The following is a 27,793-nucleotide window of genomic DNA, read 5'->3' as shown; positions in this document are numbered from 1 at the left end:
CAAGAGAAAAGCAAATTTTCTCATTTACTCTCCAGCATTCCTAGACATTATCATGTTATTTTACAAATGAGGTAAAACTGAGGCATAGAGAAAGAAGTTAAGCAAATAGATTGAGATAAAATTCAACACCATACTATATACATTGTACAGGTATATCATTTACCACAGTGTAATATCATAATAAACAGGTAATAAATATTAGTTAAAAGTTTTTAAAAGAGTAATAGAAAGTTTAATAAATATATGTATTTTCAAATAATAAGTTGCTATCTAGAAAAAATAAACATGCTACTTCAAAGAGACCATTTTAATTCAGATTTCCTTTTCAGCCTTGGTGTTTTCTAACTATTCCTTTATTTTTGGCATAAAACACAGTATTTTTTTCCTGCATAAATTCCATTCAAGTTGTCATTATAGTCAACAATAACAGTTGTGAACACTAAAGATAGGCTAAGATTAAAATAAGATCTTTAGCCTTCACAAAACATTTTTCCTCAGGTTTCATCGAGGGCATAAGTGCTAGATTTTCAGAGAAAACTTCCTCATTTTCAGTCATAGCTCCCATTATCCTACACACCAATTTTTAGTTGTTAATTGACACTATATCTTTGTAACGAAGAGTTGGCATATTTACTACATTCTTCACAATAATGGCAATAACAATAATGTGAGAATATCATGTCTCCTCAGAAGATCTATCATATTTCTTCTTCCTGATTCTAAGATAGGCAGGCAGGGAGGAGGCTGGCTGCAAGAGTCCCATCCTTGAGCATACCCTGTGTTCATGCTATATTCAGTTTAAATCAGGCACATATACTAAAGTCATGGTACAGTCATATTTGCAATTTATTTCCATGGTTTAAGGAATATAATACTCCTCCTTAAGCCAAACGGTAATACTAGGGTGGCTGTGACAACTGCCTTGGCAGCACTGGTAATAGTAACAGGGGTGGCAGTGATCTCGGAATCCCATACTGGCATCCTCACCATTGAGGACTTCAGGAGCATCAACTACAGCACCAGTAATGGTACTTTTGATAGTACCATCAATAAGAGAAACACAAAAATAATGACCACCATTTATTAATCACTTACTAAGTTTTTGGCATAATATTAAGAACTTTACATAGTTAGCTCCTTAAATCTGCACAATAATCTTATAAGATTTGTTACTACCCCTGTTTTAAAGATAAAATAAGTGACTTGCCCAAGGTAAATCAGCACGTTTGCAATACTGCTAAGATCTGAATCCAGATGTCTGGCTCCAAATTCTATGCCTATTCTAAATGTAACAATCAAAAAAAACTACCACCAAGAGAATGAATTTTCAGAGCCCACATCAAAAAAAATAATAATAAATAAATAAATAAATAAATAAATAAATAAAATAAGACAAAAGCAACTTCAGATTTCCATTTCTCTTACTGGCTCAGTAAGCTACAGTTGTTAGTAGAATTCGGCTATCTCGAACCATTTTTTGAGGAATTCATTCAGCCATTCACTCAACAAATAGTTCCTGAGTACTAAGTGCCAATTCTAGAAACTTGACAGTTCTAGAATCTTGACATAAACATGGTGAATACAGTAAGATGGAGAGAGACAGACAAATGGATGGTCAGACTGATAGACGGCCAGATAGACAAATAGCACAGAGGTGGAAGAGGAACAGAAAACTGTCAGAGGAATAGATTTCAGTTATATCAAATAAATTAAAATACTGAAATAGGTACTCAATTTTCATTAAAAGTCTGCATCTATTTTCCCAAAACACAAGTACAGTATATTGTACTTTTTTGAAACTGATTATTAGCCACAGACTGCTGGTTCCAACAGCCATCTCAAGCCACCTGGGGACAAAAGTCATACTAGCCACCAGAGCACATTTGCCTCACTTTTCACAATAACACATCTATGGGGGAAGAATAGAGGCTCATTAGAATAAATATTTAAGTAAAGTTATCACTAAACATACCTTTCAGTTAAAAAGGAGTTCTTGTGAGGATTTAGATTTTGACAAGATTCTAGGCTGTCATCTGATGATGAAGAAAGCTGCTCTGATTGCAAGTTGTCTGTATCACCCAAACTGGCCTCAGTTACAGATGAGGTCTTTATGTATTTTCTTCCTAACTCCGTTCCCAGGACATTCGTCAATATAACTCTGGGTATCCTGTCACACAAAATAACAAACACTGTACTGTACTGAAGTTTGCAGTAAAAAAAAAAAAAATGTATTCTAGGAAGTTGACTTTTCAAACATTTTAATCTTAGCACAAGCTATTAGAACTATATCACTCTAGAAATCAACCCATAAATACACTGTATGAACACATCTTTTTATATTTCTAGAACTACTTGTGTCTTACAAATTGACACAGATTAGCCTGCCACAATAATGGCTTCACTGTACTAATGGATGTTATTGGGGTGCTTAAAATTTTAACCAATTTTTCTCAAAAATTCTTTCTTTTTTCCAGTATTTATAAAAAAGAGACTACTACAAACAAATTCAAGAAATCTTTATTCTTCTCATTCAACAGAAAGTCCTTGATAAATTACATATTAGTAATTGGCAAATGAGAAATGCTAAATCTAACGGGAAAGAAATCATTCAGAATGCATCAATGGTAATGATAGATTCCATAAGTGAAACCGCACACATACTGGTGGTAATATATATGCTTTATTTAACAGCACCAAGGAAAGAGCCAATAAATCAAATGTCTAGAAAATTAAAGGATATTTTTTAAAGCTCCAAACTTTTTAAAATTGGTGGGGTTCACATCAAATGTACTATATCAAAGCCTGGTATCTTCTTAAACAGAAGAGGATAAATATAATCTTTTCTTGGTTAGCCAATAGTTATTATGTAACAACTGATACACTTCGCCACACCACAATTATGCCCTAAAGCAATTATTTCGCCCTGAACTGACCAACCCAAACCAAATTACTGGGATGTTTTTGTTCTTGTTACTGCATTTTTTTTTTTAAGTTTTCTTATCTCCTCTTTACCAGATATTCTCCTTGACTGTTATCAATATATCACTTGCAGCACTTTACTGACCCTTTATGAGAAACAATAGAAAACACTTAGAAAGGGCCTGAGTATTTCTGTTTAAATGAAATGTGAGCTTCCCTGTACTCTGTCATATTTGCTGTAGTGCCTAGAGGTTTTTTCACTTATTTTTACGACATAGAAACATTATGTTCTTTTCACACTATGCTCCAGACAGCATGGAATTTCAGATCTTAGGAAAACTTTAAAATAATTTGAGTCTGCTCTTTATTTTAAACAGGTGGAACTCAAAGCTCAGAAAAGTTAAATGGCTGAAGGTATAACTCTTCCTAGTAGAAGAACCTGGGCCTATTATCTTTTGGTTTCTTTATTTTATTCCATTACACGTATCCTTAATACTAAGTTGCCAAAGGATCCAGTTAACTGGGCTTTTCTATAGATACTGCAGGAAATCTTTGAAAGTATGCATTTCTAGCACAATCTCCACAAAAAAAGTACTGCAATGATTAAGTAGTATATATGAAGTAAAAGCAAAGTGTAGTCATAAATACAACTCCCTAAACTAAGAGTTTGAGTGAAGAAAGAAGGGGAAAAAAAATCTGTTATCTAGTACAAACACTAATTATGAGGGAGGGAAGGCAGAGATAGTTTTCTACTTCTCATATGATTTAAATCTCTAAGGATACTAGTTATTACTGTCTGCTTTGTGTATTTGATGCCTGACAGAAACCTCCTTAAAATCCTCAATGTGATGTGGGAATGGAGGCAATATAGGACCAGCAAGGAGTCTCAAGATTTTTTTCATCTCACCTCACACTAGAAATTGCTATGAAATAAATCACTAAAAAAACTTCAACTATAGTTTAATGAAAACTCATCTGTGTTTCTCAGTAGTTTAGGGAAAATACAGAAATATTAGCACAGATAATTTTACTCAGGTTAGAACTCTTTCCAAATAAATACCTTAATGCAAATAAATTTTACTTATTTTTAGGATATGAGAGAATCTGATATATTGATAACTTATTTTAAGAATTGATAACATACTCTTTTTACAGTCCCCTATCACTACTGAATTCTAAAATATGGCTTATAATAAAAATAATCTAAAAACTGTAGTATTTCAGTAAATAGAAAATTCAGGGCACATAAGGAGATACATCAAAGAAATGTCAGCTCTCAGTTAGCATCTCTGTTTAAATGCCTGACTGTAACATGTTTAAGTATGTTTTAAAATGCTGAGTCCCTAAAAAGAGCTCTCTCTCCAAAAAAGAGAGATGGAGTCCATAAAAGATTACTTTATACAAAGTGTTGAAGAGAATAATCAGCAACAAAAAGTACAAATATCAGCAAGCAAATGGCAAATTTTAAAGATCAGAATTCTCTTCTCAGTAATAAATGATCACCATATTCTTACACAGTTTATTTTGCCACTAGATTTAAAGAAAGCAAAAAGCAAAGAAAATATGAAAAAAAGAACTCTAGAGGATAAACAAGACCTTTAAGTTAAACAAACAGATTAAAGTCTTTCCTAAAAGAGAAAAATATCAAAATTTACCCAAAAGCCATCTGAAAAGATAATACACCAAGACTGCAGTAGAATCTGCAACTCTAAAGCACAAGCACCCTAGGGGGCCTTTTAAGCTATTAGAAGGTTTAAGGCACTATCTCAGCAGCAGTATATCTTTCAATAAGATAGCACTCTATTATAATGTAAACAAAATGTCACAAGAAAAAAATTAAAGATAAGTAGAATATTTAAAGGTCAATAATTTAGATATCATTTAAAAAGTAATAAAATCTAATTCCTGTGTTACTTATGAAATAAGTTAAATTTCAGAAGAGTAAAAAGCACTGAGGTACAGGAATTAAGACCAATGACTCTAGAGTCAGACAAAAACAGGTCCACGTTCTGATTTCAGCACATAATAATACACCTTAGTCAAGTTTTTACCATAATTTTTCCTCTTAGCATTGACATTCTCATCTCTAAAATTAAGAGAAAATCTATCTTACAAAGTTGTTAAGATGAAATGAAATATTAGATGTAAAGCAGTTAGTATGGCACACAGTAAGTATATAGTACAAGGAAACTCACTTTAATTTTCCTATTATTGAAGTCCTCCTAAAAAGTCATAAACTATTCTTTCAAATGGTGCTTAATTGTCCTAATTTATCATACTCTGCAATCTTGATGAAAACGTTAGAAAAGTATATAACTAAATAGTTAGCAATGCCTATAGCACACCAAGATTTTCATAACACACAGCCATAGCACAAACATCTTTCATCAACTATTTGCAACTCACGTAATTTGGGTATCTTGAAGAAACAGAACTCTGTGAGAGCCTTACAGAATACAAATCTATATACTGATGTCTAAGTTCATAATACCTAAACTATCTTTGATATAGAACTATATAAGTTAGGACTGCCATAGAAATTTCATGGCTAGTCAGAATTTCAAAAGATTCTTAATTTTCACAAGAAATATATAAAGGTATATACTTTATCTTTCATACTAAGTCAATATGGAAGAAAGGACTAAAAAATGGTCATTTCACAGTCTATCCAATTTTTTTCTTCAGTATGTAAGTAGTAACAGTAAGTAAAATAAAATTACATTTTTTAAGTTGATTTACTAATATTATGAAATCATATTTCAAAATATAATATGCTAAACCAAAGCAGAAACAAATTTTGTAATGCAGTGAGATGAAGCATAAAGTATACTGGCCTGAGAATTAATGCCATTTATTGATTGTTTCTCTGCATGGTTATTTTCTCTGATTCTTAATTTTTTAAGTTATAAATTGTGGAGTCCTTACCTGCGTAAGTAGCAAGATATGTAAGATTCAAATAATTTAATAAATGAGAAAAGTTGGTAAGAGCTATTAATATAAACATGTTAAAAGCAAATTTTTAAAGAGATGCAACCTTTTTTGAACGACAACATAATTACATCTGGTAAGAAAACTATAATATAGCAAGCAAAAAAATTATAATACTAATTTAGTTTTCATTTTGTTGTCACTTAGATGAATACCTTTCAAAAACTGTATTATGTAACATTTTAATAAGGTTCTTATAAATCCACTCTTAGATGATACAATTCAAAATGTATTACGTTTCTTAAGCTATGTAGAGAAAACAATTTTAACTGCTGAATATTTCTTAAAAGTGATTCATAGATATTCTAAATTTGCTCTTTTCTTTTACTAAGCTAAATTTTAAATGAATAAATTATCACTCAACTAATACCAGCTTAAAGAAAACTTAAGGTGATAGGAATACTACAGTATCCAAAAAATCTTACCATCACAATATCTAAATTATGTATTCTCTTAAAACTTCAAACATGTAGATATAAGAGAAAAATTAATAAATATAATTAGGGATAGTCCAAGAACTGGAACCTAACTTTTCTTAATGGAATAGGGGTATATGTCCTGACATAAAAGGCAACATAACCATTTTAGATCCTAAAGTACAAATAAAATTTCTAAAAAAAATGTTATTTTGGTGTGACTGAATAATATTGGTTTACTTAATAGCTGAACTTTAAGATGAAATTAAAAACCAAAAATAAACTTTCCTCTGTTTCATCTCTCTGAAATAATGAAATTCTAGCTAAGTAAACATGAAAATAAGACAAAAAGCATCACGTCAAGGTTAAGCAACAACTGAAGAAAAGAATAAGTCTCCTATTCCACACAGCAAGTCCTATACAGAAAATGTTACCCAAACCCATTACTCAAAACTATTCTCCAGTTCTTATTTAAGCTTGTAATATCTCTTTTCTTGGTTGTCACCAAAATTACACAGCAAATAACTAGTTCTAATGGATGAAAATACATTTCTATCAAAGAGACAGATGTAACTCTGTTGAGAAGCAACCTCTCCCTTGAATTCAGCAAAAATTGATTGAGCATTTACTTATGTGCCCAGCAATGTGCCAGGTATTAGTATTAGAGTAAAAATAATAAAATGTAGTTGCTGCCTTTATGAAGCTAATATCAGGGAGGAAGAGAAATTAAATATAATATAGGGTGATAAGTGCTATGATATATGACCAGGCTGCTTAACAAGACAAAAAAAAAAAAAAAAATGGATTAAACACAAATTAGGGTGTGGAATCAAGGACACTGTCCCAAAAAGATGGCATATGAGTTCAATGTTAAAGACTAAAAGATGTCAGTAAAAGGGAAAAGGAGAATTGTTTCCAAAATAAGAGAACAAACAGCATGAACTCAGAGGTATAAAACAGGACTATACATTCATTGAGCTACCACTAGTTCCCTAGAGATTAAAGCTCAGTTATCATAATATGGAGCAGACAGACACAAAGCTAGAGATAGGCAAAGGTGAGATCATTAAGGACCTTGTATGCTAAGCTAAGGAGTTTGAGCTTTATCCTGATGGTTATGTTGAGCCACAGATGGATAGATGTTAAACTAAGAACAGAAAGTAGCATCTGCCTTTGAGAATGAGTAACTTAGCAACAATATAGAGAAATAATAATCAAGAACACCAAACACAGGAAGCCCAATACTATCATGGTAATAAAGGCACAAAATTATCAGGGCTTGACTGGGGCAGTGGCAACAAAAATGGAGAAGAGATCATTTCAAGATATATTTAGGAAGCAAAAACAACTACATATGAAAAATGACTAGCTATAAAGGATATGAAAGAAAAAAAATAAATAAAGGATAAGAAAGAAAGAGGTGTCATATACTCAGACAGGGGATACAGAAATAGGAATAAGTCTAAGAAGAAAGATAACACATTCATTCAAACTCCATATACTCCATATACAATTCCTTTAAAAAGTATGAAACAAAACTGGTCTTATTTTATAAATTAAACTGTACACATATCATTAAAAATCTATGGGTAATATTTCAATATCACCTCCTTTCCATAAAAATGCATGTAAAATACAAGAAAGCTCACAAAGTCAAAAGTGGTAAAGACTCAGATTAATATTTAATAGGTATGCTAAAGATAAAGAAAATAAAAACTGAACTATTCTGTAAACTCTGTTAAGACATAAATAGATAAATAGGGACGCCTGGGTGGCTCAGTTGGTTAAGCAGCTGCCTTCGGCTCGGGTCATGATCCCAGCGTCCTGGGATCGAGTCCCACATCGGGCTCTTTGCTCAGCAGGGAGCCTGCTTCTCCCTCTGCCTCTGCCTGCCATTCTGTCTGCCTGTGCTTGCTCTCTCCCCCTCTCTCTCTCTGATAAATAAAAAAAAAAAAAAAAAAAAAAAAAAAAATTAAAAAAAAAAAAAAGACATAAATAGATAAATATATATACCTTCATTTTCTCCATCTTTAGCATACCTTTCACATGTTATTTTATCTAGGTCCGTTATCTATCTATCTATCTATCTATATATGTATCTTCATTTTATATCATAAATGAATCTCTAAAAACATGTATATGTGAATCAAATTATAAAGTAAGTTAAATGTACTAAAGATACTTGGCTTTAAAAATAATTTTATGTCAACTTACTTAATGAAGTGTAAAACTATCATTAATTTTGTAAAGTAGATTGTCAGCTTTAAGATTTGCTTTCAAGTGGGGTACACCTGTATATGCAGATCTTCTTAAAAATCATTCCCAACAATCTTAACAATTTTAAGATTATTGGACTTCTACTATTTTAAATGTGGTAGGTTGAACAAAATCAATACTGAACAACATACCTTTTAGATAAATTAAGGCTTTGGTGAAGAAGTTCTAATTTTTGACATGTCTCTAGGCTGTCAACAGATGTCGAAGGCAATGAGTCTGATTGCACCTTGTTGGCATCACATAAATTAGCATCGTTTCTAGGTAGGGTCTTTCTGAATTTTCGTCCTAAATCCGTCCATAGGACATTCGTCAACACAACTTTGAGTTGCCTGTTACACACATAAATAATTAATACATAAAGTACTAAACATTGTATAATACATGAAGTAATCACAAATTATACCAAAACAAAACCTCCAAAAGTTCTCAATTTCAGTTCTTCAGTCAATTAACTAGAGTAATAAATAGGTAAAATATGTGCTTAACCATTCTCAAATATATATTAATAAGTCTATTTACTTTTACTGGACTTTTCTTCATAATTCTCTCTGGTATACTACAAGTGTGGCCACACACACATACATATAGCTGTTGGAATCCATGATAACCCACCTGCGCCTATTTATACTTTTAGTGAAACAATACACATACGCATAACTCACAAGAGGCAACCACTTCCTGCACTATAATTGTGTTTTTAGTATTTGTTGATTAGGAAAGCATTATTAAAAGTAAAGGTAAGAGGCACCTAGATGGCTCAGTCTGTTAAGCGTCTGACTCTTGATTTTGCCTCAGGTCATGATCTCAGGGTTGTGGAATCAACCCCACATGGGGCTCCTCATTCAGTGAGAGTCTGTTTGAGATTCTGGCACTCTCCCTCTGCCCCTCACCCTGCTCTCATGCGCTCACACTCTCTCTCTAAAAATAAATGAAATCTCTAAAACTAAAGGTGAAATACTACATCGTCTATAGTCTTAAGTCTACATAGTCTTATGTCTTCATAGTCTTAAGATACAAGCTTAATTTTACCTTATTTCAACAAATAAGTCAATTTAAAACATTTGCTTTTACTGTACCTATACCCTTTTCAAAGGTATAACTGATAAATGCAAGGAGCTTCAGCTTTTTGCCTCATTACATTTTAGCCATTACTCCATTCAATATATCTTTTGCTGATAATAAGAGAATAGTTCTTGCAGTAGTGTGGACAGGCTACCAAATGGACTCAAAACAACATCAAATGAGAAATGTCTGAAAGCGGGCGTTGGGGTGGCTCAGTCGGTTGGGCATCTGCCTTCAGTTCAGGTCATGATCCCGGATCCTCAGATAGAGCCCCACATCAGGCTCCTGAGCAGGAAGCCTGCTTCTCCCTTTCCCTCTGCCTGCCACTCCACCTGCTTGTGCACTCTCTCTCTCTCTCTGTCAAATTAATAAAACCTTAAAAAAAAAAAAAAGAATGAAATGTCTAAGAGAATTGGAAATGTTTAATCATAAGAGTGTCTATTCTATTCCCCAGAACCCATTTTAGGCATTGTTTCTTTAACAAATGTAAGAATATTAAAAAACTGAAGTGCCTGACTGGCTCAGCTAGTGGGATATGCGACATGATCTTGGGGTTGTAAGTTTGAGGACCACTGAGTGTAGAGATTACTTAAAAATCATTAAAAATAACAATAATAATAATAATAATAATATTAAGAAACAAAGCAAAGTGCTCATATATTTTAAAGATAAAACAGATCTTGGGGTGCCTAGCTGGCTCAGTTGGTAAAGCATGTGATTCCCAACTTTGGGGTCATGAGTTCAAGTCCCACACTGGGCCTAGAGTTTACTTAAAAAAAATAAATAAAAGATAAACTAGGTTTCAAAGAGATCACTTGTTTGTAGCTGCCACTTTGGGCTATCTTCAGACCGTTTGGAAGACCAGTATAAGTTTTCAGGGAAACCTTCATAGAATGCACTGAAACTCCAAATATTTTGAGTTAAAAAAAATTGTTTTTTAATCTACAGGTTTTAGAATTATCATTAAATAATAAAGAGATGAGTGACATGTCTATGAATAAATACTAATAATTCATTCTTCATTCAACAAATACTTACCAAGTACCTTCTAGTCAAACAACTGTACAAGCAGAATCTAGAGATTCAGCAATAAACAAGATGGTTACAGTGCCTGCCTTCATGGAGCTTACATTCTAGAGAACAATTACCCAATTAATTACTTAATTACAAGTATGATAAATGATAAGAAGTTGAAGTATAGATACTGTACTTATTCTGAATTAGGTCATGGGAGGTTTTACCTGGAATATGACCTTTGAGTTGAAGCTAGCCACTATCCAAAAGAAACAGGTGGAATGAGTGTCACTCATCTCTAAAGAGAAGTCCAAAAGGAGGACAAAATGCAAATGCGCTGATATGAGTAAAGCTAGTTGAAGAAAATCAGACTTACCTGGCTCAACTGCTCAGACTGAAGAGGAAATTGTACAAGACAGGGATGGACAGTGAGGCAAGACTGATGAACTATATCAATGATTTGAGATTTTATGTCAAGAACAATAGAAATTCACTAGTTTTAACAAGAGAATGATGGGCTCACAGCTTGCATTATTAAAAGATCACTCTGATCTCTTATTAAGAATGAAATGGAAGCACTAAGTTTAAGGGTTATAAAAATGAATTTAGAGGGGTAACAATGACTTTATCAGGGGCAGTTTAGTGGAATCGTAGGAGCAGAAACCAGAACACAATGGAATGAGTAAATGGAAAAGGAGGAAAGGGGAACAGCAAATGTAGGCAGTTGACATAAGACTGAAAGGGGGATACAGAACAAGAGCTGAGGACAAGCAAAGATGCGAGAAAAGTTTTCTTAGTCATTGGTTCATTAGTTAGTTAGCTTAAGACAAAAGACATCTGTGTAAATTTAAGTGCCTAGGGAAGAGGTCAACAGAATAGGAGAGGCTGAAGATAAAAAGAGACAAATAATTAACACAGTAAATTTCTCAAGAAATGATGTAAGAGCTAATATTTTTTTAACATGCACTATATACCATGCACTATGCTAACCATTTTATAATGAGTTACTTCATTTACACCTCACAATTACTCTATGGGGTACAATGGTAATTCTTCTGCAATTAAGACTAATATAGAATGATTAATAATTAAGCCCAAAGTAAAATGTAAATAGTGAAAGTGGGATCGAAAACCATACACTCTCAACTCTACTGCCAGCACTCCTAACTGCTCCACTATGACAGTTTACGATGGAAGAAGAGGCACCCCTTTCCTTCTTCCAGGAATTAAAAGGAACCAAGATCACCTTTTCAAAGTGATAGAAAAGTAAAGGAACAAAGGCTTGGGAAGAGAAAGATTTCAAATCATCACTGTGGAGAGGGAAAACACAAGCTGATTAGAAAAACACAGTAGGATTATCTTGCAGTTTAGGCATCCAGTGAGATTAATAACCATGAATTTACAATGACACAAATATACTCTGTTTTGTGATATATTTTCCACAACTGCTCAGCCACCATAGTGTCAGCCCAATGCAAAAAAGATAATTAGCTTCACAGGTGATTATTAACTACAAAAGACAAAGGCACCTTTATAATAGTAAGATTCCAACAGCCACCACCTTAACCAATGATCAAATGTAGAATCACCAACAGGTGGACAAGCAAACCTTATGTGTCCTCTGATATGATGCAATAAGCAAATGACATCAGCTATGAAGTATTCTTATCAAAAATCTAAGGTGAATCTAAACCATGAGGACAAACCTAAATGAATCATAAAAGTCTAGAATATAGCACATTATATAAGACAACTGCTTAAACTCTTCAAAAAAGTGTCAGGATTTTTAATAAAAAAGACAGACAGTGGTATTCTAAGATTAAGAGGCCAATGAGACTTAATAACCAAAATACACGATGCACAAACTTCAACTTGATCCTATATATTAAAAAGTAATAAAATAGGGGTGCCTGTGTGGCTCAATTGGTTAAGTGTTCAACTCTTCATTTCAGCTCAGGTCATGATCTCAGGGTTGTGAGATTGAGCCCCACCTTGTGCTCCACACTGAGCATGGGATCTCCGTGCTGCTTAAGATTCTCTCTCTCCCTCTCCCTCTCCCCTTCCTCCCAGCCCTCTCTTTCCCTCTCTAAAAAAAAAGTAATAAATTTTTCGAAGTAATAAAAAAAAATTGTGGGGACATTTAGGGAATTCTGATTAATTCTACAATCTACATTAGATTACAAATGAAATTACTATTAAATTTCTTCATAATATATTGTGGTAATGTGTAAGAAAATGTCCTTGTTCTTAGGAAACACAGGTTGAAATGCTATGTCTGCTACTTCCAAATGGTTCTAGGAAAAATGTGTATTATATTTCTATCTCTACATGTGTATATGTGATATGCAATTACATACATATATGGAAAGGCTAAAAGAAGGCAAGTGTGGATAAAAGTTAAGAATTGGTGAATCTAGATGAGGGATTTATATGAGTGTTTATAACTCTTGACAAAATAATCCCATGTCTGGAATCCTATACTAAGAAAAGTATGAAAAATGGGAAAAGTTTATGCACAGAGTATTCTTCATGGTATAATTTATAAAAGCAGTAAACTAAAATTAACATTCAATGCTCAGAAACAGCAGAATGGTTAAGTAAACCAGGATAAAGCCACTTTAGCAAATGATACTCATTAATCTTCTACTTTAAATTTTAAGGTAGCCAGCTATCTCTGTTTTTTTTTTTTTTTCTACTTGTCTTCATTTGTTTTCTTTTTTTTTTTTTTTTTTAAGATTTATTTATGAGAGAAAGAGAGAGAGTGGGAGGAACAGAGGGTGAGGGAGGGAGGACCTCATGTGGACTCCTGCTGAGTGCAGAGCCCAAGGTAGGGCAAAGCCCCTCTGGGGAAAATATTTATTTTATGTTTGTATATTTGGTTTTGTTGTGATTGTAATTTGGCTGACTAGTAACACCCTAAAGCATGAGTCAGAACAATTTTTTAATTAAATATTTTTACCTTAATATTTTCTTTTTTCCCCAAAATATTAAGGAAAAAAATGTTTAATTTCTACATTTAAATGCCGTAAAATTTCTATGGATATTGGAAAAGAAATTAAGAGTAAAGAACAACATTCAAATCATGCAAAATAAAACCTAAACTTTATATTTTAGAAACCACACTTAAGTAGAAATACTATGCCAATAAAAAGTAAGAAAGTCAAGAGAAACTTTTTTTAAGATTTTATTTATTTGTCAGAGAGAGCACAAGCAGGAGGAGCAGCAGGCAAAGGGAGATGTAGGCTCCCCACTGAGAAAGGACCCCAACAGGGGACTCAATCCCAGGACCCTGGGATCATGACCTGAGCTGAAGCAGACACTTAACTGACTGAGCCACCCAGGCATCCTTGCAAGTTAAAGGACAGAAAAGGAGTTGTAACTGCAAAGACACAAGAGAACTTCTGGGGTAGTTTTCTATTCTGTGTGGTGGTTACCAAAGTATATTTGCCTTATAAAAAACTTTTAAATTACAATAAATAATTTATTGTTTACCTTTTATTTCTTTTTGGTAGGTGCATTACATTTTACAGTATAAATAAGAATAGAGAACACCTAAACAGAGAACTCCATCTAACCCAACATTGTATATCACATTCCTGCTAAAGTAATTGCCTAGGCTTTTTTAAAGCACCCAGTTATCTATTTACGAAATATCCCTCTCTAAGCTGTCAACCATGATACTATTAATTTACAATTGACTTTTGAAGAACATGGGTTTGAATTGTGCAGGCCCACTTACATGAGGATTTTTTTGGATGAATATAGTACAGTACTGTAATTGTATTCTTCCTTTCCTTATGATTTTAGTAACACTATCTTTTCTCAAGGTTACTTTAAGAATACAGTACATAGGGGTGCCTGGGTGGCTCAGTGGGTTAAAGCCTCTGCTTTCGGCTCAGGTCATGATCCCAACGTCCTGGGATGGAGCCCTGCACTGGGCTCTCTGCTCAGCAGGGAGCCTGCTTCCCCTCTTTCTCTCTCTCTGCCTGCCTCTCTGTCTGCTTGTGATCTGTCAAATAAATAAATAAAATCTTAAAAAAAAAAAAGAAAAGAATACAGTATATAATACATAGATCATACAAAATATATGTTAACTGTTTATGTTTTTGGTCAACAATTGGCTATGAGTAGTTCAATTTTGAAGTCCAAAGTTAAATGCAATGGAACACTACATCAAAAACTAGTGATGTACTGTATGGTGACTAACATAACATAATAAAAAAATTAAAAATGGAAATTAAATGCAGATTTTGACTGAGCAAGGGAGTTGGCAAGACTAAACCCCACATTGCTCAAGGATCAAATCTAATTTCATTTACAGGGGGAAATAATCACTGATGTATGTACTCAGAGTCTAAAAAATATTACACCTAGAAATAAAAATAACTATAATTTTTCTAGAGTACTATTTATATATTTGAAAACCTCTAATTGTAGGAAAATAACATAACTACAGCAGGAATTTTTTTTTTTTTTTGGCCTATGAACAAAACACGTACACTAGGTTTTCTTAAAAAGTATAAATTTTGTGTTCGGGTGGCAGGGCAGAAGGACCACCTAGGTGGCTCAATCAGTTAAACATCTGATATCAGCTCAGGTCATGATCACAGGGTCCTAGGATGGAGCCCGTTTCCTCCCTTTCTCTCCACCCCTCCCCTCCACTCCTGCTCACTCTCTCTCTCTCTCAAATAAATAAATAAAATCTTTTTAATTCAAAATTTTTAATTACAATTTTTAACAAAAGCAGTTTACTCAATGAATATATGAGTTAGCTATATAATTGGGCTAAAAAAAAATTGAGAAATCAGAAAAAATAATCATTCTCCAAAACTTGGAGTCCTATTTTTTGGTTCTGGAAACTAGCCAGAATAAAAGCAGTGTTTTAGTTTCTCTTTTCATAATTTGAGAGCATTTCTTATCCTTCAAAAACAGTGGCTATAGGAAATAAGAATATGCCACCCCAAAATATGTCACTTTGGCACAGGGACTGTTTTGAACTGAAGAAAACTGAGAAACAGCAAAGGCCAAAAAATAAAAAATCTTTGCCCGTCCACCACTTGCCTAAACGCAGGCTTAGACTATTCATCACTAGCAATTCTTATGAGCTCAGAGATAGAATCTATATAACAAGCCTAAACCTTATTTTCCATTAACTTCCTTCATATTTTTACTTTCCCACCGTTTGCCTTTCTTGGAAGTCTTTAAACTTTTTTGTCTTCTCACTTTTCCAGAAATTTATTATTCATTGTTAGACGCTACATAAGCCCAAGTTGTAATTACCCCTTTGAGTTACTCATCACAGCATTTCTCCTTCATAGATGCACATTCCATGTGGTAGTAAACTCTATGTTTGTCTAATAAATCTATATTTTGTTAGTCTAATTTGCAGGGCATCAGAGAACTGAGAAGGGTAGAGAAAAAGGCTTTTTCTCTACATGGACAAAATATTTGAATACTTCACAAGAAAAAGACATGAATGGCCAATATGTATATGCAAAGATGTTCAATATTATTTATCTTGTGTTTCTGATCTTTAAAAAAAAGGTTCCTTTTAAATTCTTAATCTCACAAAACAAACTGACGGTTGTTGGGGGTGGGGGGGTTATGGACACTGGGGAGGGTATGTGCTACGGTGACTGCTGTGAAGTGTGTAAACCTGGCGATTCACAGACCTGTACCCCGGGGGACAAAAATATATTATATGTTTATAAAAAAAAATAAAAAATTTAAAGAAAAAGGTTTCTCTTTTAAAAAGGGGGACAAGGGGCGCCTGGGTGGCTCAGTGGGTTAAAGCCTCTGCCTTCAGCTCAGGTCATGATCTCAGGGTCCTGGGATCGAGCCCCGCATCGGGCTCTCTGCTCATCGGGGAGCCTGCCTCCCCCTCTCTCTCTGCCTGCCTCTCTGCCTACTTGTGATTTCTGTCTGTCAAATAAATAAATAAATAAATAACCTTTAAAAAGGGGGACAGGAGCAAAAAATTTCTGTAGACATATTGGAGAAGGTAATAAGGCCAATAAGTACAAGAAAATATGCTCCATATTGTTATTCACCAAGCAAAAGCAATTAAAACCACAATAAAATACCACTGCACATTTATAACAAGGGAGAGTGTGGAGGAAGTAAATTTTTCCTACACTGCTGGTGGGAATATGAAATGCACCATCACTTTTAGAAAACAGTTTGACAGTTTCTTACAAAATTAAAAATGCACTTTCATTGATTCAGCAATCCAGCTCCTAGGTATTTATCCCAAAGATTGAAAAAATAACCACACAGGCATTTATAAATGAATATTCACAGCAGCTTTAGTAGGAAAAAACTGAAAACAATCCAAATGTCCACCAAGAGTTGAATGGATTTAAAAGGGCTAAAAACATGTCACCCCAAAATATGCCATGTTGGGATATAACTCTGAGCTAAAGCCACTTGAGAAATAGCAAGTGCAGGAAAGGCTCTCTGACCTTCCCCTTTCTAAAGGTGGTCCTAAAATTTCCCATGAGAAAGGTGCCTTTTCTATACCAGGAAGACATCCTTATCACTGCAGACTGGGAGGAGACACCAAAACAGATTTACACAAACAAAGCTACAAATAATGACCTTTATCTCCCATTAGTTTCCCCCATATACTTCTCACATTCCCACAATTTATGTGCCTAGAAACATAAACCCTTCTTTTGTCTTGTCACTACACAAATTTATTGTTCCTTGTTAAAAAGATATATGGGTTGGGATGCATGGGTGGCTCAGTTGGTTAAGCAACTGCCTTCAGCTCAGGTCATGATCCTGGAGTCCCAAGATCAGTCCTGCACCGGGCTCCCTACTCAGCAGGGAATCTGCATCTCCCTCTGACCCTCCCTGCCCATGCTCTCTCTTATTCTCTCTCAAATAAATAAATAAAAATCTTTAAAAATAAATAAAAATTTCTTTAAAAAAAATAAAAGATATACAGGTTGTCAATCCTAACCATGTCTTTAGGTCTTCATTTTTCCTAAGAGCTTCCAATGTGCACTTTCTAAAAGATCAAATAATATTTGTATGTTTTTTTCCTGTTGATCTGTCTTATCAGCTTAATTCAAAGGCCTAGCCAAAGAACCTAAGAGGGTAATATGAACAGTGAGGAAAAAAAAAAAAAAATAGACACTGGGGTATCTGGCTGGCTCAGTCAATAGAGCATGCCACTCTTGATCTCATGACTGTAAGTTCAAGCCACATACTGGGAGTAGAGACTATTTAAAAATAAAATATTTTAAAAAACAAGAGACAAAAAAGAATATATATACTTTGTTTTCATAGATTTCCAACTCTAGAAAGCAAACCTACAAATCTACAGTGACAATAGATCAGTAAGTAGGATTAGAGGTGGGTGGGCTTGAGGGGTAAGTGGGAAAGGGTACATGGAAAGTCTCTGGGGAATTGGGTATGTTCACAGATTGTGGTGGTAATGGTAACACAGGTATAGAAATTTGTTAAAGTTCATCAAAACCGGGGTGCCCAGATGGTGCAGTCGATTAAGCATCTGATTCTTGGTTCCCGGCCAGGTCATTATCTTAGGGTCGTGAGATAGAGCTCTGAATGGGGGTCCAGGCTCAGCCTGGAGTCTGCTTGGGATTCTCTCTCCCTCTTCCTCAGCCCTTCTGACACAACCCCCCCGCCCCAGGGAGTACATTCTCTCTCTAAATAAATAAATAAATAATAAATCTTTTTTCAAAATGTCATCAAAATACACACATGTGTGTACTTTATTAGATATAAAATGTACATCAATAAAGGGATTAAAAGACATTAAGAGGGATGCATAGGTGGCTTAGTCAGTTAAATGTCTGCCTTTGGCTCAAGTTATGATCTCAGGGTTCTGGGATCCAGCCTGGCATCAGGATCCCTGCTCAGCAGGGAGTCTGCTTCTCCCTCTCACTCTGCCTTCTCCGCACCTGCTCATACTCTGCCTCTGTCCCTCTCTCTCAAATAAACAAAATGTTTAACAAATAAAAAATAAAAGCCATTAAGAACAAACAAAAATATTTATATTGTCTTTAGAAAATGAATCTACCTATTTGGTTTTCCTCATCAAAGCCAAATTAAATGAATCAAATGAGTAAATTTTTATTAATTTATATAAGTATACTTTGCTAAAATTTGGATTGAAAAACTCATTAGAGTAAGTTCAAGGGCTTTAAAGAATCATCATCACCACAGTATGCCTTGGAATCCACCTTTCCAGTGTATGAATTTGTTACCTGGCAATTGCCCAAGTGCCTTAGGAAGCACCTTTTAAAGGAGAAAAGTATTTAAGCTGATACTTTGAAATTAAAACACTGGTACTTAATATACACATAGGACTACACTGATTTGGACTTTGAGGAAACTACAACCGACTGAATAATTTTAATCCATAATCCAGATAGTTACCACAATAAATTACATGTCTTTTCCATATTCCCCTTTCTTACTGTCTTAGTCCATTCCAGCTCCTTTAACAAAAATACCATAGACTGGGTAGCTTAACAAAAAACAAATATTTCTCACAGCTCTGGAGGTTAGGGAGTCCAAGATCAAGGCACCAGCAGGTTCGATTTGTGGTAAAAGCTTCATGGTTCACAGGTGGCCATCTTCCCACTACATCTTCACATGGTAGAAGAGATGAGAGAACTGCCTGGGGTCTCCTATTCATGAGAGCTCCACCCTCATCACCAAATCACCTCCCAAAGGCCTCCCATTTCCTAACACCATTACACTAGTGGTAAGGATTAGGATTTTAACATAGACACAAACATTCAATCCATAACATATACCTAATTTCAGCAATACTTTAAGCTTCTTTATCACATATTAATGACAATTCTTTTTTCCCTGAGGCTGCTCTTAGTAAACAGTTCCATCTTATTTCAATTGCATCTAGCACCAGCTTCACAGACATGAAACCTGCACAGCATACATATGCCATGCTTGTTTTAAAGCTCTGCTGTTGCTATCTTGAAATTCTTAATAATTTTATGTTCATACCTCTATTTTGTAAGTGAAAGTCACAAAACAATAATGCATGCACATGAACAGAGAAAATATTCACCACAGGCATGTCCAACCTTTCCTAGCTACTCCATTCACATATAATATTTTAGATGTCCATGAGCAAAAAATTCTGTTCTATTCAACATATGTGGGAGTTCCATGACATTCAAAGTGAGAAAAAGGTAAGCAGAGGCACTAAAAGTCCTGAGGCCACATTTTTTTCATTCAGTCTAATAAATGGTTCCGAGAGGAAAAAAGAAAAAAAAGAAGAATGGCATCTAAGAAACACAAATGACTAAGGCGCCCTATTGTATCCTTTCTTACTTCGGTTAATTCCCTGTGTTAGCCAAACACTTACACTGAAAATGATGACACAGCAGGAAAAGGAATGATAGGGCAACTCTTAGTTCCTTTTTTACTTTCATTCATTCTTTATACATTATTATGCCAAAAATAGAAAGTTTTGATAGAATGTAGATTTATCAAAAAGTGATAAAAAGCTGCTAAGTTTAGTTTTGTGCAATATTTCTACTCTTCTGATAAGAACAAAATATATATATATATTTATATAGATATTTTCACAGTTTATATCCATATAAACTATGAAATATAAATTGTACAACTTCAGTAATTGTACATACTGGTTCGATGCTCATATCCATATTTTAAAAAGAATTAAACAGTATAAAGGTGAACAGCAAGATTCATCGTAATAATTTAATATTTTTCTTTTTCTTTACTTAAAACAGCACAGATATCAATAAAATACACCATGGTAAGTTGAGAAAGAGACAATGAAAGAAAGAAAAATATTTTATAGTTTAGCACTATGATATAATGGGAAATATATATTTGGTCTTTTATTCTCTGGTAAATACATCAAGATGCAAAGGGAGGTAACATATCCAAAAAGGTCATGGAAGCTCCACACCCCCAGCCCAAACCCTGTCCTATAGAACTCTTCTGTTTGGCTGTTCTTGTATTGTATCCTTTATAATGAACCTATAAATGTAAATAAAATGTCTTGAGTTTTGTGAGTCATTCTAATAAATTATCAAACCTGAAAAGGAAGTCATGGAAATGCCCAATTTATAGCCAGCCAGTGAGAAATACCAGGGACAACCTGAGACTTTCGCTGGCATATGAAATAAATGCAGTCTTGTGGGACTGAGCCCTTAAATTGTGAGATCTGATGCTAATTCACCAGAGTGTCAGAACTGAATAGCACTACATCCAGCTATACCTGGAAAGTTGGAAAATGGTACTGGAAAAAACACATGCATTTTGGTGTAAGAAGTGTTGTGAGTAAAAACACTTCATAAGTACCTTTATTTAATTGCATTTTTTCTTTTTTCTTTTTTTTTTTTTTTTTAAACAAGGGACCCTGCACTTCCATTTTGTCCAAGGTGCTACAAACTATAGCTGGTCTTACTTGCACAGTAACATTAACAGAAGAAAGGAATCCAGACAGAACCACTGTTCCAGGCCCCACACCTTTTCAGATGACATCAAAATCAACACAACCATTGAGACAGATCTAAAATAATAAAATAATTCTAATGTGTCATATGTCTTATTAGAAATTATTAGAGATATGATTTAAATTGTCTCATTTAATGTGTTACGGTCCTAGACCTACTGTAATACTTGATAACAAACTCATAATGTTGGAGAATAGAGCAAACATCTGGCATAAAGATCACTTTAACCAAAGACAACTGAGAAGGAGCAGATAGGAGAAAACCTCTCTGAATTACGCTGATACCAAAACTAGACAAAGACATTGCAAAAAAAGAAAGGCCAAGATCTGTGATAAACACAGATACAAAAATGCTCAACAAAATATTAAAAAACGGTGTTTGACAATACACTAAAAGGATCATTCACTATTCAAGTAGAATTTATTCCAGGGATGCTCGGAAGGTTCAATAATTGCAAACCCATCGATGTGACACATCACATTACTGTGGTATCTCTCCCAATCGAATGGGAGCCCCCAAATGTGTGGCAACCCACATGGGTGGAAGCTGGTGGTACAGGCAGTGAAGGGATTCACCTGAGGCAAAACAAAGGCAAGAGATGTTTATTAAATACAAAACAAGGGAGCCACAAACAGGACAGCAAATCAGAGACTATCCGCAATGAGACAGTGAGAGAGGACTGTATTTAAAGGCAGAAAGTGGGGTGTGTGGGTGGCTCAATCAGTTGGGCATCTGCCTTTCACTCAGGTCATGATCCTGGAATCTTGGGATTAAGCCCCGCACTGGGTGGGGTGTGAGCTTCTCCCTCTGCCCTTCCTCACATTTGTACTCTCTTTCTCTTAGACTTTCTCTCTCTCAAACAGGTAAGAAAAAAAAATCTTAAAATATATATATATATATATAAAAATAAAAAATAAATAAAGGTGGAATGTATGAGATATATGGAATTTTCCTCTTTTTGTTACCTGTGCCTGGTTTTAAGTAGCCCACTGGCTAGTTAGGGCCTACTGATATTTTGAGGTGGGTCAAGTGATGGGCCTGTCTACATTCAGCCAAGGGGTTGGGGGTCACGATGGGCCCCTTTGCCTTAATCAAGTTTCCATTGCTCAAGCCTATTATCTAAAAGTATTATAAGCGGAAAACAAGTATTATAAGAGGAAAACAAAAACCATATGATCAGCTCAATAGGTGCAGAAAAAGCATTTGACAAATACAACATCTATTCAAAATAAAAACTCTCAACAAAATTGGTATAGAAAAAACATACTTCAACATATTAAAGACCATATATAAAAAACCCACAGCTAACATCATATTCAATGGTGAAAAACTATTATTTTTTCCTGTAAAATTAGGAATACGATAAGAATGCCCACTCACACTGCTTTTATTTAACACAGTACTGCAAGTCCTAGCTGCAACAATCAGAGAAGAAATAAAAGGCATCCAAATTGGTACGGAAGAAGTTAAACTGTCATTATTTGAAGGTAATGAAATTATATATAGAAAACCCTAAAGACTCCATTAAAAAACTATTAGAATTGATAAATAAATTCAGTCAAGTTGCAGAATACAAAAATCAACACACAGAAATCTATTGTGTTTCTATACATTAATAACAAAGTAGCAAAAGAGAAATTGAGAAAACAATCCCATTTCTAATTACACCAAAAAGAATTAAATACCTAGGAATAAACTCAACCAAGTAGGTGAAAGACCTCTACTTTGCAAACTGTAAGATACTGATGAAAGAAATTGATGACACAAACAAATGGAATGTTTGTGATGATACAAACAAATGGAAAGATACACCAGGCTCACAGATTGGAAGAATTAATATTGTTAAGTTGTCCATGCTACCCAAAGAAATCTGCAGATCCAATGCATACCTATCAAAAAACAATTATATTTTTCACAGAACTGGAACAAATAGTCCCAAAATTTATATAGAAGTACAAAAAATATCTAATAGACAAACTGACTTTGAGAAAGAACACAGCTGGAGTATTACAATCTCAGATTTCAGAATATATTACACAAAGACACAATAATCAAAACAATATGGGCTGGCACAAAAACAGACACACAGATTCATGAAATAGCATATAGATCCTAGAAACATATCCATGCCTATATGTTCGATTAATCTAGACAAAGGAAACAAGAATACAAAATGGGGAAAAAAGTCTTTGGACTAAATGGTTCTGAGGAAACTGGACATTTTCTTACACCACACACAAAAATTAACTCTAAGTGGATTAAAAATCTAAACGTGAGACCTGAAACCATAAAACACCTGCAAGAAAACATAGGCAATAATATTTTGGACATTGGTCTTAGCAGCCTATTTATGGATATGTCTCCTCAGGCAAGGAAAACAAAAGCAAAAATAAACAACTAGGACTATGCCAAAATACAAAGCTTTTGCACAACAAAGAAAACCATCTACAAAATAAAAAGGCAATCTACTTAATGCAAGAAGATATTTGCAAATGATATACCTGATAAGGAGTTAACATTGGGTTATATAACTCAACACACCAAAATATCCAATTTTAAAAAGAGCAAAGGGGGCACTTGGGTAGCTCAGTTGGTTAAGCATCTGACTTGGGCTCAGGTTATGATCTCAGGGTCCTGGGATCAAGCCCCATGGCAGGATACCCACTCATCAGGGAGTCTCTTGTCTCTCTCCCTCTGCTCCTCCCCTTGCACATGTTCTCTTTCTCAAATAAATAATTTTTTTTCAAATGGGCAGAGGACCTAAATAGCCTTTTTCCTAAGAAGCCATACAGGTGGCAAACATACGCAGAGATACTCAACATCACTGATCATTAGAGAAATGCATGGTAAGCCTGGGTGTCTCAATGGGTTAAGCCTCTGCCTTCTGCTCAGGTCATGATTTCCGGGTCCTGGAATCTAGCCCTGCATCGGGCTCTCTGCACAGCAGGGAGCCTGCTTCCCCCTCTCTCTCTGCCTGCCTTTCTGCCTACTTGTGATCTCTGTCTGTCAAATAAATAAATAAATAAATCTTTTAAAAAAATCATTAGAGAACTATGAATCAAAACCACAATGAAACCACCCCACACCAGTCAGAATGGCTAATAACAAAAAAACAAGTAATAAGTGTTGGTGAAGATGTAGAGAAAAGGGAACCCTTGTGCACTGTTCATAGGAATGGATATTATTGCAACCACTGCGAAAAACAGTATGGAGGGTCCTCAAAAAATTAAAAATAGAAATACCATATGATCCAGTAATTCTACCACTGGGTACTTCCCCAAAGAAAATGAATTTGAAAAGATATATGCACTCCTATGTTTATTGCAGCACTATTTACAAAACCCAAGATATGATAGCAATTTATGTATTCACCAATAGATGAATGGACAAAAAAGATGTGGGGTGTGTGTGTGTGTGTGTGTGTGTGTGCAACAGAATATTACTCAGTCATAGAAGAATGAGATCTTGCTATGTGCAACAATGTGGATTTACCTAGTGTATTATGCTACATGAAATAAGTCAAAGACAGACCAATACTATATGATTTCACCTACATACTGAATCTAAAAAACAAAATCAACAGACTCTAAAATACAAAGAACAAACTGGTGGCTGTCACAGGGGAGATGGGATGGGAGGAGGAGTGAAACAAATGAAGTGGTTTAAGAGGTACAAACTTCAGTTATAAAATAAGTAAGTCCAAAGAAGAAAATACGACCTAAACAGCACAGTAATATAATGATGTAATAACATTGTATGGTGACTACACTTATAGCGTGAACACTGGGAAAAAAATAATAAAGAAAAGCTCTCTACCATCCCCCTACTTGCCTAGAAACAGGGCATAATTTATTAAGGTATCTCCCTTTCCTGTACCAGGAAAGGCAGAATTCTTACTCACCAAGACACAATTCTAGATTCTGACTAGCCCAGAAACAGATACCAAGAACTATCCACATAACAAACCTTACCAAATAACCTTTATCTTCCATTTGTTTCCCCCATATATTTACTTCCCATTTTATTTTATGTATGGGCTTGCAGCCCCTAAAAACCTAAACGCTTTTTACTTTGTCCTACTTTTGTTTTTTAAAGATTTTATTTATGTATTTGCCAAAGACCGAGAGAGCACAAGCAGGGGGAACAGCAGGCAGAGGGAGAAGCAGACTCTGCTGAGCAAGGAGTCCAATGCAGAACTCGATCCCAAGACTCTGGGATCATAACCTGAGCCAAAGGCAGACACTTAACCAACTGAGCCACCCAGGCGTCCCCCTACTGTTCTTTGTTAAGACACTATATAAATGTCAACTTCTGGGGTACCTGAGTGGCTCAGACCGTTAAGTGTCTGTCTTCATCTCAGGTCATGATCCTGGAGTCCTGGGATGAGTCCCGTACTTGGCTCCATGCTTTGCTAAGAGCCTGCTTCTCCCATTCCCTCTGGCTGCTGCTCCCCCTGCTTGTGTTCTCTCTGCCAAATAAATAAAATCTTTAAAAAAATAAAAAATAAACCTCAAATTCTGACCTCCCCGCCCCATGATTTAATCATTGAGTTCTTCCACATGTATAGTGATGCATATGTTAATAAACTCTTTCTCTCCCATTTTTTTTTTAAGATTTGATTCATTTATTTGTCAGAGAGAGAATACATAAGCACAAGCAGGGAGAGCAGCAGGCAGAGGGAGAAGCAGGCTCACCATAGAGCAGGGAGCCCAGTGTGGGACTCAATCCCAGGATGCTGAGATCATGACTTAAACCAAAGTCAGATGCTTAATGAGCCAACCAGGTATCCTTGTTCCCCCCCACCATTAATCTGTCTTTTCTCAGTTTATTTACAGGCCTAGCCACTGAATCTAAGTTGCTACAGGAATTTTTTCCTCCCCTAAACTTCATACACGATTTACTGAATTGCGTGTCTCCACTGATCTATAGGAACATAATTCTTGTTAACCAAACTGTGGTTAAAGCTGTCAATTTTGCCCCAGACCTATGAATTTTGACCTCCTCTCAGCCTGAGCCAGCATACAACCCCCCCCCTAGAATAGAACTGACCTCAAGCTAAAACATTTTTTTATCTATTATACCATCCCAATGGTTGCTCATTTCTACTTCCCCAAATCCAGTATTTCAAGCCTTGTTTACTTCTCCCTAAAAAAGAAAAGGCTTGGGGCGCCTGGGTGGCTCAGTGGGTTAAAGCCTCTGTCTTCAGCTCAGGTCATGATCCCAGGGTCCAGGGATCGAGCCCCGCATTAGGCTCTCTGCTTGGCAGGGAGCCTGCTTTCCCCTCTCTCTCTGCCTGCCTCTCTGTACTTGTGATCTTTGTCTGTCAAATAAATAAATAAAAATCTTAAAAAATAATAAAAAATAAAAAAATTAAAAATAAATCAAAGGGCATATTCAATTTAAAATAATTCAATGAATTTTTATTTAGTAATTTTTAATAATTTAATAATTTAATTATTAAATGAAGGTTTTATTTACAAATAAAAAATTTTATTTATTTTTATTTTATTTTCTATTGTTTTATTGTTTATTACTCTGAGATACATTATAAACAAATTCATGAAAGACAGAGACTCTTGAAAGCAGCAAAAAAAAAGTGATTTGTCACATATGAGAAATGTTCAAAAAGATAGGAAAATTTCTCATCAAAAATTCTGGAGGCTAGAAGGCTGTGGACTGACATATTCAAACTTCTAAAAGAAAAAAACCCCACCAACCAACAATCTTATATTAAGTAAAACTGTGCTTCAAGAGTAGAGAGATATTAAGACATGCCCAAACAAAAGCTGCTAGTTGGTTACCATAAGGACTGCCTTGCAAGAAATGCTCAAGGAAATCTTGTAAGAAGAAACAAAAAGCTACAGAGTTACTCAATACCATATGAGGAAATAAAAATCTCAGTAAAAGTAAATATATGAGCAACTGTCTAACTTTGGTTTGAAATGACACTTTTTGCTTTCCATATGATTTAAATGACTAATATATTTTTTAAAAAATGAGTCTAAATGCTACTATTATTCCAATTTTGGTTTATAACTGCAAATTTTGTTCCTTACATAATATAAAGGAAAATGCATTTAAAATAATTATTAGTTTCTGTTTTTGAGGATACATAAAGATGTCATTTTTTGAAATCAAAAATTAAAAGAGGAGATAAAACTTTAAGAAATTTTTTATATGTTTTACATGTTAGTTTTTACATATTATTCAAGTGAAACAAATAGATTCAAACTAGAGTACTACAACTTTATAATGCTAAATGTAGTGCTCATGGTAACCACAAAGAAAATAGCTATACAAGAGGAATTAAGAAGGGAATTTAAGGTGGGAGCAGGTCCCAGGAGTTCAGCTAGATAGTTATCAAACCATTCTGAACACCTACAAACTCAACAGGAGATAAGAAGAGAAAAAGATCAGCAAATCTAGGAACATAAAATCCACCACTTTCCAGAAAGTACAACGTGCAGAGCCGTGAATCTGAAGCGATGGGAAGATAGGCCTGGGGGATAGGGGGGTGGTGGCCTCCTGGCAAGTAAGAGAGCAGCGGAGCACAAAATCAAAACATTTAGAAGTCAGCTCCACTGAGGAACATTGCTGAGGCTAAACAGGAGGTGGAGCCCTCATGGGGAC

The 27,793-nt window shown here is 34.8% G+C and overlaps 1 protein-coding gene across 7 annotated transcripts in view; it reads right to left on the bottom strand.

Moving 5' to 3' along the window:
• Window positions 1-27,793, bottom strand: part of SENP7 (SUMO specific peptidase 7) — a 162,013-nt gene that overhangs the window by 65,571 nt on the left and 68,649 nt on the right. For 3 of the 7 annotated variants that reach the window (XM_059164277.1, XM_059164279.1, XM_059164278.1), the window contains 2 exons: window positions 8,732-8,929; window positions 1,973-2,167 (listed from right to left, as the gene is read on the bottom strand). The exons of 1 other annotated variant lie outside the window; for it this stretch is intronic. In XM_059164277.1, coding sequence (XP_059020260.1) covers window positions 1,973-2,167; window positions 8,732-8,929 — 393 coding nt within the window. The remainder of the gene's footprint in view (window positions 1-1,972; window positions 2,168-8,731; window positions 8,930-27,793) is intronic. 3 more of the 7 variants (XM_059164284.1, XM_059164281.1, XM_059164282.1) reach the window with 2 other exon arrangements.

This window comes from Mustela lutreola, chromosome 2, assembly GCF_030435805.1.
Source record: "Mustela lutreola isolate mMusLut2 chromosome 2, mMusLut2.pri, whole genome shotgun sequence".
Lineage (NCBI taxonomy): Eukaryota > Metazoa > Chordata > Mammalia > Carnivora > Mustelidae > Mustela > Mustela lutreola.
The sequence above is the reverse complement of the archived record's forward strand: the minus strand, read 5'-3'. Positions and strand labels throughout refer to the sequence as shown.